The following is a 12,171-nucleotide window of genomic DNA, read 5'->3' on the forward strand; positions in this document are numbered from 1 at the left end:
GCTTGATCTTCAGGCCATATTTCGACAAGGATTCAAACACTTCTGCTAAGTGCTTCAGGTGGTCCTCATAAGTCTTGGAGTAGACTATTACGTCATCCAGGTACAACAGCACGGTTTCAAAGTTGTGATGGCCCAAGCAGCACTCCATCAACCTTTGGAATGTCCCTGGGGCGTTGCAGAGCCCGAATGGCATACAGTTGAACTCACAGAGACCCATTGGTGTCGTGAATGCAGTCTTCTCTTTGTCCGCCTCTGCCACGGGAACCTGCCAATACCCACTGGTGAGATCCAAGGTGGAGAAATAGTTAGCTGACTTTAAGGCTGTTAGTGACTCCTCTATTCTGGGCAGTGGATAAGCATCTTTATGTGTAATGCGGTTAATTTGCCTGTAATCTACACACATTCTCATTGTACCATCTTTTTTCTTTACGAGCACTAGTGGAGCTGCCCAGGGGCTACAACTATCTCTGATAACCCCAGCCTCCTTCATTTCCCGTAACATTTCCTTGGCACACTGATACTGTGCGGGGGGTACAGGGCGGTATCTCTCTTTAATGGGATGATGATCACCCGTGGGGATTTGATGTTTAACCCCTTTCACCTGCCCAAAATCTAGGGGGTGTTTGCTGAAGACCCGCTCGTACTCCTGTACCACCCGGTAAACCCCATGCTTTTGGTGCGAGGGGGTGGAGTCAGTGCCTACATGTAATTTTTGGCACCAGTCTTCCGGCTGCCCCTTGGAGCCATTGTCTTCCGCCTGGTCGGACGGGATCAAGGGTTCCACTGCTTTAATGGTATTGTTACTGACAGTGTACAGTTTTGCTACAGTGGCGTACCGGGGCAATTTGGCCTCCTCCTCCCCACAATTCAGGACACGGACGGGCACTCTCCCCTTGCGGACGTCCGCTACCCCTCTGGCTATCAGGACTCCAGGCCTACTGTCTGAATACACTGGTTCTACCAAGGCATGGTAATCCTGACCCTTGAGGCCTATTGCTGCCCGACACCATATCAACATTTCACTTCTTGGGGGTATTACAATGGGGAGGGGGTCACTTACCCTCACACTGCCAATTTCTCCTCCGGCTAGCTCTACTTGCTGCCTCCTCATCAGGGCTCTGATCTCCCTCTGTAGGACACGCTGCTGCCCGGAGCTGGCAGTTTCAGACGCCTGTTGCAACAAAATTATCACTTCGGCAAGACAATTTTCTATCACATTTGTACCAAGGGTTAGCAGTGGGTCAGATTCTTTGCGATCAATATCTACAATTATCATCCCCTGACATGGCAATTCCACCCGCCCCACTTTAATGGTTACTTCTTTGTACCCAATTTGAGGTAAGGGCTGACCATTACTGGCCACAATCGTTAAATCATCATCTGGGCCATGGTCAATGTCTGAATCAGCCCAATATCTTTTGTACAGTTTGTGGGGGATGGTTGTTACCTGGGACCCCGTATCCAGGAGGGCATTCAAAGGGATCCCATCCAGCACAATGGGAAGGACCGGTCGTCCTCCCACATACTTGCTGCGGCTGGGGTTTGAGCCGGGCTTCCTCACACCTGGGGGTTGGCTCCTGGCCCCAGGCTCAGCCCGTTTAAAGGACAGCGTCGTGCAATGTGGCCCGCCTGGTTGCAGTGGCGGCAGATCGGTTGTCCTGTTGAATCATACCGGTCTGTGTCTCTGCCTCGGGTCGGCGGAATCCTCCTCTGTCGCATCCATGGGACGTCTTCTGGGCTGGAGGCCAACTCGATTTTTGCAGGCGAGGGGGTCATTTGTAGAGACTGCACGGTCTTGGCAAGGGCAGCCACAGTCTTGGTCAGCTCCTGGAACTGCTGTCTGAGCTCTGCCGTGGGATCCTTATCCAGGGACTGCGCCTCAGCCCCTGCAGTGGCTCGTGTTGCAGGCACCACCCCGGGGTACGTGATAGCAAGAGGCCGGAGGGGTACTGGGTCATTCGGTGTAGATTCTCTCAGTACCCTGATGGCCTGGTCCTTAAACTTTGCAAAGTCCAGAGCAGGGTTCTGCAGGACCATGATACGCAGCTGTGTCCTGTGGGCGTCTGACAGGAGCCCTTCTATGAACTGCTCAGTTAGGAGTTTGTCTTCTTCACGTACACTCTCTGGGTCCACCTGTTTAACTGCTTTCAGGGCCTCCTGCAAGTTTAAGGCATAGTCCCTTATGCTGTCTGTGGCCCGTTGCTTGCACCCAAAGAATCTCATCTTTATCTCTGCTGCGGTGCGGGTGTCAAAAGTGCTCTTTAGTTTGGCCAGTATCTGGGCTGCTGTCCCTTTATCTGTATCAGGCCAGGACTTCGCTTCACGCTGGGCTGCGCCGGCTAGCTGTCCCATTAATATGCCCACCTTCTGGCTCTCAGTCAGAGGATACACCCGGAACAAGCTGTGCAGGCTTTCTCTGAAGTCACTCAAGGTATGGGACTCCCCGGAGTACTGCGGCAGCCATTCTGCTCCTGGTATGTACGGCATGGTGATCGGCATTACCGGCGCTATAGTGGGGGCTGGGGCGACGGCGACTGGGACTACTTCGGCCGGTGCTGCGGCGCCCTGGGCGATGGCAGCCACCTGCTCTCCCTCGGAGTCGGACATCTTCCTCCCCCTTAGTGAACCTTACCAGGCTCCGTTCACTTTTCAAATTTTCTTCCGGGTCGCGCGGGGTTAACAGCGCTCTGCTCTGATGGCGCGCTCCCTTCGCGCTCTTTGTCAGGCACGCCCCCCTTCTTCCTGCGCTCGGCGCGGCTAATGGCGGCGGCAATTTACAACCAGTACACAGTCTTTTACACAGTTCTTCAGGCGCACAGTACCCGGTGTGACCGGGCACGAAATCCTGTTCGTGACGCCAAAAGTTGACTCGCCCACCCCAGGGCTATGGGACACCCGGTGCCGGGCCGGACTAGTCCGGTGGTAGTCAGTGGTGGCTGGGCCCGGCTCCGTGGCCCTGGTGGGTGTCAGTAGAATATGTGGCTGATGACTTTAATGTTTGTGTTCGTGACGCCACCTGTGGTATGCGGCTACTAAGCCGCCGCTGCTGTGTGAGGCCACCGGGATGATGTTATGGCAGCAATGTTGGTACTGCTCCCCACAGGTGGAGCAATGCCCGGGGCACAGTTGGTGCTTGTGGAAGTCTATGGTGCTGCGTGACTAACACGGTGCAGGGCCGACAAGCAATGAAAGAAACAGGCACAAACAGTAGTCTCTTTACCTTCTCCTCTTTTACTCGGCAGAAACTTAGTCCAGGGAGACCGTCACAGATGGTATAGATGATCCGGCCGGCCTGGAAGTGCCTGGGGTGATCTTTGGCCAGTTGAGTATGAGGCCTACTCCTTAATCTTTCTCTGCTGTTTTAGGACACTGCACTTTGGGTTCGCAATTGCCCTCTTGCTGCTGGGACTTGTTGTTCGTCCCCTCTTCTGTGTGGTAGACTGCGCAGGCCCTCTCTGGTGCTTCTCTGCTGGAGCCCACACCAGGCCCTTGGGATGCAGTTGTACCTTCAGATTGCTTCTGGGGCAGGGGGCTTACAGCTCTCCTGCCCTCCGGATTCAGCTACCAGGGATGGATTTTATGCCCTGGCAACTACAGACTCCGATGTCCGAGTCTCTGCTGCGCCTCTCTGCTCCCCTTGCTTCACTGGGCCAAGCTATCCCAGCTCTAGGCCCCAGTTTACAAGGCAGCACTACTCTGCGTCTGCACTCTTTCACTCCTGTCTCCAGACTAACTAACACTTCCTCCTTCCAGCCAGACTTAAGGAATGCTCCCTGAAGTTCCAGGTTCAGAGCTCCCCCTGCTGGCCGGAGGGAGAACTGTGTTGAGTGTTAACTTACTGGCCAATAGATCTCCCAATTACCTCCAGGCTCAGCATTAACCCTTTTGGGAGGGCAATGCTGTTGTGGCGACCAGGTCCTGGGGCGCCACATTATTATCAGAGTGTACATGAACCACTGATGTATATAGAAAACATATCAGCAGGCTATAATGGGCCATGTACTGATGAAAAACGTCACTATTTGTTTTGTTTTTTCTCTTCTGAATTAATGCTTTTGAAAACCAAGCTATCCTGCAGTAGTTTGCTATGAGAAGAAAAAAGTAGAAGACAATCCTTTCACTGTTACAAAAATGATAATTTTATAATACTATGGTTACAATCAATGCAGACATTCACAGTTGCTTACGTGGACGGTACAATTTTGCTGCATTCTGATTCATGTGCCGTTGTAAGATCCATTTTTCGCTCCAGACAAGAAAAGTGCATTAGATGTTTGCCATATGCGCCACTTTTTTGGCCTACTTTTTATGTAGAATTCAGGCACATTGAAATTAGTACGCCTTTATATTCAATATTACTAAGGTAAGGCTGCTTTCACTCATCCGTTTTTTGCTGAGCGGCACAATACGGCGCTTTGCAGAAAAAAAAGCAACCTTTTTTTGCCGCTGGTTGCGTTTTTCCGCATAGACTTGTATTAGCGCCGTATTGTGCCGTATTGCCTTGCGTTGCGTCCGTTTTTTGCCGGATGTGGCATATTTAGCCCATGCGGCGGCCGGATGGAACGTTGCTTGGCACGTTTTTTTGTGCGGCGAAAAAACGCATCGCGCCGGATCCGGCACGATGCGGCGCAATTTACAATGCAAGCCTATGGACGCCGGATGCATTTTTTTGCACTGCGCATGCTCAGTATCAAGCCGCATCCGTCAAAAAACGGACGGGCCGCATGGAAAAACTTATGCAACGTATCCGTTTTTTTCGCCGAATCCGTTGCATAGGTTTTTGAGCCGGATTGACCCACACTGCAAAAAACGGATGTGTGAAAGCAGCCTTATAGGGACGTGAACATGGCACAGTTTCTACTGTGGATTTGTAGACAAAAAAAAATCTACTGTTTCTGACAGGCTGGGTTCACACAATCGTATTTTCTCCATCCGAGAAAAATGATCTGACTATTCAACCTATGATCTGATTATGATCATGGTGGGATCTGTTTTTCTCAAGAAAAAAAAGTGTTCTCCATTCTGTCAGTCTGTGAAAATCAGACAGCACTTGGATTTTATCTGAGTGCGGTCCGATTTTTTCACAGCCTCACAGACTTGAATGGCTGATGGCCATCCGATTCTCAGATGCAATTCGTGCATTTTGCAATTTTTTTTTATTTAATTTTTTTCCCATGGACCACTTGATTTGAGGAAAAGATTTGATGTCTACACTGCCTCATTGAATAACATTGGTCCAGGTGCGATCTGATTTTTTGATGGGTAGCGTATGGATCAAACATACAGTTGTCTGCACAAGTCCTAACTGTGATAAGAATGAGATTTAACGTGAACCTGTCAGGTGTAATATGCACCCAGAACCACGAGCAGTTCTGAGTGTATATTGCTAATCCCTGCCTAACTGTCCCTGTATACACTAGCATAGATAAAGAGATCTTTAGAAAAATTATTTCTAAAGATATTTTATCATATGCTAATGAGCGAGGGGACTAGTCCAATGGGCGTTAGTTGCTGCGCTCATTCAGCCCTCTTAGCATGGTAGCACACCCACAGGGGCATGCTAGCATGCTATTCTATGCCCAATGTCATCAGCATGGACCCGCGTACCTGGGTGTGTTGTCACTGCCTCATATGCCAGGTTTAGGGTCAGTACACATGATCAGAAGTCCCGGCATTTTCAGTCATGTGCACTATGAAGCCAGGTGTATGTGCCCCAGCTTCAGAGAGGTCTAGTGCGCTTGACTGGATGTGCCAGGACTTCTAATAATGCACACTGAGCCTAAACCAAGCATCTGACGCGGTGACAAAGGACACAGTTACACGCTTCTATGCAGTGGGCATTAAATAGCATGCTAGCAAGCCCACAGAGGCGTGCTAACATGCTAAGACGGCCGAATAGTCGGGGGAAAATACCGCACTTACGACTAGTCCCTGTACTCATTAGCATATCTTAAAAGACCTTTAGAAATACTTTTTCTAAAGATTTCTTTATGTGCACTACTAGATGCTGGGACAGTCAAGCAGGGATTCAAAATATACATCCAGAATTACATGTTGGACCTGACAGGTTCATTTTAAAGGAATCTCAATCTTGTGCTGCAGAAAAAACTTGACCAGCAGTACAGATTTGATATCCACAGCATATCAATTTATTCTGCCAACATCACCTATTGAGTGAAATATGTGGGAAACCTGTACATTTGTCTGCAGTGTTTGTGCTGTGGAAAATCTGCAGTTTATGGCTTTTACAGGATACCCTTACTCCTCATTCACTCATCAGTATTTTTGATCACTATATCTATGCTAAAACCATGTGTCTCCAAAACACAGAACAGGGGTCAGTCTTTCAATGATAGTTTTTCTCTGTAGGTTCCACTCCTGACTTTTACATACAAACATTGCTGCACAAATACTGATGTGTGAATGAGGCCGGGTTATCCAGGAATCTAAAAATATTGCTGGTGGGTTTCCCCCCCCCCCCTACCTCTTTCCATGGGTTGTATTTGATTTTGTAGCTCAGCTCTATGACAGCACAATTGATCAACCTGGAATTAATATTTACCATGGTAAATAAATAAAACAGAACGATTTTCTGGCCAAATTACCCTAGATCCACCCTCGAAATCTGAGCTGGTATTTGCATAGTAAACTACTGCTATCATTACACATATAGACCAAAGTGTAGTAACGTAAAAGTGGAAAACCTTATGTCCCATCGCAGCTTGATGTACAGAACTGCAACTGCATGACTTCTTCTTACACCATTAGGTCCTGCAGATCAGGTCCCATTCAATTCAATAGGCGCTAAGTTGCAGCACCCAAGAAAGGCCACTACAGACTATACAGCTGACTACTGGATTTAGTAGTCAGGTTATCCACAGATGCTACCTAAACACCCCCCCCCCCCCCAATTTTTTTTTAAAGAAGCCCAGTAAAGGGATCTGTGGCATGAATGATCCATTTTACTGAAACAGCTCAATCATACCGACATATGACAACACTTTCCCTTTATTATTGTTTACCCATAAATGTTTCTTGATAGATCTCCACTGTTATAAAATGAGCCCATCTTGCGGGTATATTTATGTGTGCGCCTGTTTTATTAAATATTGCTTTGTATTGAACTTATTTAATTTACATATACCATGTGTAAGCTGTGCAGAGAGGGATACGGCATGTGGTTTAGTGGGAAATGTCAGCTTTATTATGTTAATGGAATGTTCTCCAACATGTAACTAAGATAATTATCATTATTTTGTCATTGTCTCCACAGCTGCTTTCTGGGGTGATATTGCCTTGGATGAAGAAGACTTGAAATGGTTTCAAGTAAACAAATCTATTAATTCAGGAGAACCAAGAAATAACTATACGGGAGTTACTGCAGGTTAGTGTTCAGAAAAATGTTTTTTTTTCCAGACCATCAACTTTAATGCCTTTGTATAATAATGTTCATCTGCTTAGTGCAACAGAGTGGCTTATGAGATCTGAAAGGGGGGTTGGCGGTTTATGGGACGTAGGTGTACGGCCGGAGCCGTGGTTAAGTTTGTGACGCCACCCACGGGATGTGGTGAAGGTGTAGACACCACCGCTGCAGTTACGGGGCACCCGGGGGAGATGTTTATGCAGCAAGATGTTAACCCCTCCGTGGGCAGGGATGGTGGCCCCGGGACCTGTTGGGTGTTGTGTGGTTGGGTGGTGCAGGGAGGTGTGCAGCCGGAGGGCACTGTTGTACTCACGATTAGTAACACACACAAGTCTCTGGTAAAACAAGTTGATGGTGGTCGGTGCCCGCAGCCGGCTGAGTCGGGTCCCCCACCAGGTTGGTGGTCTCTGCCTTTTTCCTGCACCGTCTTGTGTATCTGTAGACTGCCTGCGCTTCAGCGACAGGAGTCAGCTCCCTGGCTGTGTGTATGTCGGGAGAGCCCGTTTGCCCGCAGACGCTGGCCCGTGGGATCTCTCTGCCTGTGCGGTGGCTTTCTATCCCCCTCATTGGGCTGTTGTCTTCAGTCGGGACTTTGGGTGGGAAAGGACCTATAGTCCAGACCGCCATCAGTTAATTAACTCGGTCCAGTGGCTTCTGGACCTCGTTTCAGGGTCTGAGTACCCCCCTTTGTGCTCCAGTTTCCGAGTCGGTTCCCCGAGTCGGTACCGGCGGGCCACTACCCTGTCCCGATCCACCACGGTTCCACCGAGCCGTCTTCCCGGCTCCTGCAGGCTGAGGCCACCGCTTGCCTCCTACCCAAAGGTGCCCGGACTCCAACCCCGGCACCTGTCAGTTCTCTGCAGACCTGCCACACAGGCCTGCCTCCTCCACAAACTCCTACTAACAACTCCACTAACAACTGAACTCTCAACTGACTTGTGTTTTCCTGCCTCAGGCCCTCTGAACTCCTCGGTGGGCGTGGCCAACCACCTGGCTCCACCCCCTGGTGTGTCCATCAAGCACTGAGAGAGGTGACTAGGTTTTAATGGTTGGCTGATGACACATTTTTAGGGGACAGGTGTTGTGCAGGGCGCTATCTGTGACTACCTGGCTAGTCCAGGGCGTCACACATTGCTTTCAGACCTCAAATAATGTAAAGAAAACAGGTTCATAATCATTTAGAAGCAACAATACTAATAATTTTTTAACTCAGGAAGAGTTCAGAATCAATATTTTGTGGAATAACCATGATTTTTAATCCCAGCTTTCATGCTTCTTGGCATGCTTTCCACCAGTCTCTCACACTACTTTTAGGTGACCTTATGCCACTCCTGGTGCAAAAATGTAAGCAGTTCTTCTTTGTTTTATGGTTTGTGACTATCCATCTTCCTTTTGATTACATTCCAGAGGTCAATGAGCTTCAGGTCTGGAGATTGGGCTGGCCATGACAGGGTTTTGATGTGGTGGTCCTTCATCCACACATTGATTGACCTAGCTGTGTGGCATGGCACATTGTACTGCTGGAAAAAACAGTCCCCAGAGTTCAGGAACATTACCTGAGCAGAAGGAAGTAACTGTTTGTCCAGGATAACCTTGTATGCGGCTTGTTTCATACGTTCTTCGGAAAGTTTAATGCACCCAATTCCAACCTTGCTAAAGCATCCCCAGATTATCACCGATCGTCCACCAAATTTCAAATTGGGTGCAAGACACTGTGGCTTGTATGCCTCTGCTGGTCTCAGTTTAACCATTAGACAACCAGGTGTTGGGCAAAGCTGAAAATTAGACTCATCAGAGAATATTACCCTACTCTAGAAATTGGGCAGGAAATGGGCAGATTAAAGTTTGTGAAGGATGTATGAATCAAGCCGCATACAAGGTTATCCTGGAAAAACAGTTGCTTCCTTCTGCTCAGGCAATGTTCCCCAACTCTGAGGATTTTTTTCCAGCAGGACAATGCACCATGCCACACAGCTAGGTCAATCAATGTGTGGATGAAGGACCATCACATCAAAACTCTGCAGCTGTATAGGCCCATATATTCCAGGTTAGGGACCAGGATGAGGACATACATAACAGGATGGGACCAGGACAGGCCCAGAATGGGGACATATCCACCAGGATAGGCCCAGAATGGGGACATATATGCCAGGATAGGGACATATATACCAGGATTGGGGACATACATACTAGGATAGTGCCCAAGGTTAGTACTTATATATTATATACATGTATACGATGAGGACATGTATACCAGGATGGGCCCAGGATGAGGATACCAGGATGGGGCCATATATATGCCAGGATGGGGACATGTTTACCAGGAAGTGGCCCAGAATGGGGAATATTAGTACAGTATGGTTGACATTACTACATAAGGCTAGGTTCACACACTGCGTTTTTTTGACGCTGCGTTTTTGTGCAGTTTTTGCGGCAAAAACTGCACAAAAACGCACCCGCGGCAAAAAACGCACGCGTTTTGCCGCGATTTGGTGCGGTTTTTTTTCTGCGTTTTGCTGCGTTTTTGCTCACTGCGTCTTTATGCATTTTTTATCAGTGAACAAAAAAAAAAGGTCTGATGTCATTTCCTTCTTCAATGTGTTCTTCATTCTCCACTAGTGTATGCAGAAGAGCAGACCACTGCAGAACTACAAGGCTCAGCATACTCCATCCAATAGTGTATGCAGGAGAGCAGACAGCAGCTGCAGAACTACAAGGCTCAGCATGCTCCATCCAGAACTGTATGCTTGAGGGAGAGTCAGGGGGAGCAGACCTACAAGGCTCAGCATCCTCCATCAATAGTGTATGCAGGAGAGCAGACAGCAGCTGTCGAACTACAAGGCTCAGCATCCTCCTTCCAGGACTGTATGCAGGATTTCTTTGCCCCCCCCCAATCAAAAAAAATGACGTGGGCTTCGCCATATTTTTGTATGCTAGCCGGGTACAGCAGGCAGGTACGGGCTGCCCCCAACCCCCAGCTGCCTATTTGTACCTGGCTGGGAACCAAAAATATAGGGAAGCCCTTTTTTTTTAAATTATTTCATGAATTTCATGAAATAATTTAAAAAAAAAATGACGTGAGCTTCGCCCAATTTTTGAGTCCAGCCGGGTACAACTAGGCAGCTGGGGATTGGAATCCACAGTGCAGAGTGCCCATGCTTTCTGGGCACCCCCGCTGTGAATTGCAGTCCCGCAGCCACCCCAGAAAATGGCGCTTTCATAGAAGCGCCATCTTCTGGCGCTGTAGCCAACTCTTCCAGCTGCCCTGATGCCAGGTGGCTCGCTGGGTAATAATGGGGTTAGGGCTAGCTGTATAGCTGGCCCTAAGCCCGAAATTCATGGTGTCACGCCAATATTAGACATGGCCACCATGAATTTCTAGTAAAGATAAAAAAAAACACAACACACAGAAAAATATTTTTATTAGAAATAAAACACAACACAATTAGTGACTCCATCTTTATTGAAATAAAGAACCCCCCTCCGCAGTAATCCTGGGTCAGGGTCCCGCGCCGTCCAATCCGGATCCAATATCATCTGATCGGTTTGCTGGAAGGCAAAGCGATCAGATGATGTGTCAGGATCAAGTGCCTGAATCACATCACACATCAGCTGATTGTATAAAAGCCGTTTATACAATCAGCTGATGCATCTGTGCAAAAAAAAAAAAAAAAAAAATAATACTCACTTATGTGCTGATTACCGGCAGCTCCTGGAGCGATGGGGCGGGAGTCTGATCCTGTCCGATCGCTGCAGCAGCTGCCGGTAATCAGGGATGAAGTCTCCTGACGCATCCGCTGATACTGGCCGGGCGCCCGCGTCACCGCGATACTTACGATCACCTGATGCGTCAGGTGACTGCATCAGGTGATCCATCGCCAGGTCCTGCATCCATCGGAGGTTTCCCGGCCGTCTGCACACAGCCGGAGCGGCGATACCGTGAGAGGAGATGGGAGCGGGCATGGCACCGGGAGGCTGCAGACAGGTGAGTATAACTTTTTTTTTTTTCTACTGTTCACTTTTGTTTTCGCAGCCACTTCCACCTCCTGCCCAGACATGGCGCCACACGGCAGCATAGATGCACAGGACGGGAGGTGGAAGCGGCGGTGACGGTACCGGGAGGATTCACGCTTCTGTATGTACTGACAGAAGAAATCCTCTTCTTGTACACGTCACTTTACTACCCACCTCCTGCGTTTATAGCTGCGTTTTTGGTCTTAGAAACGCACCAAAATGCACCAAAACGCAGCTATTTGCGTTTCTCATTGCGTCTTTCAACATCCCATTGAACTCAATGGATGAAAAGCGCAGTTTTTGCCATTTGGGTTTTGCACTGCAAAGCTGAATTTTTGACCAAAGTTCTGCAACAAAAAGGCTGCAGTTTGAACTGCATAGTGTGGACAAGAAACCCAAATTCCCATAGACTTTGCTTGAAAAGCAGAACACAACCATTTTGGCATTAAACGCTGCAGTTGAAAAAGCAGCAAAAAAGCAGGTAAAAAGCAGGTAAAAAGCAACGTGCGGACATAGCCTAATACTGCACTGTAAACTGAGCAAAAATAAAAATAAGAACTGTTCTTAAGGGTGCTGCAACATCGCTTACGATATATCGTCGGGGTCACGGTGTTTGTGACGCACATCCGACGTCATTAGCGACGTCATAGCATGTAACACCTATGAGTGACCTTAAACGATCGCAAAAGAGTTAAAAATCATTGGTCTGTGACACGTCGTTCATTTACCAAAAA

The 12,171-nt window shown here is 48.4% G+C and overlaps 1 protein-coding gene across 1 annotated transcript in view; it reads left to right on the forward strand.

The window, feature by feature from the left end:
* Nucleotides 1-12,171, forward strand: part of LOC142309770 (tolloid-like protein 2) — a 347,584-nt gene that overhangs the window by 161,432 nt on the left and 173,981 nt on the right. Inside the window, exon 2 of the mRNA XM_075347217.1 lies at nt 7,274-7,384. Coding sequence (XP_075203332.1) covers nt 7,274-7,384 — 111 coding nt within the window. The remainder of the gene's footprint in view (nt 1-7,273; nt 7,385-12,171) is intronic.

Source organism: Anomaloglossus baeobatrachus, chromosome 5 (assembly GCF_048569485.1).
Source record: "Anomaloglossus baeobatrachus isolate aAnoBae1 chromosome 5, aAnoBae1.hap1, whole genome shotgun sequence".
In the NCBI taxonomy this organism is placed as follows: domain Eukaryota; kingdom Metazoa; phylum Chordata; class Amphibia; order Anura; family Aromobatidae; genus Anomaloglossus; species Anomaloglossus baeobatrachus.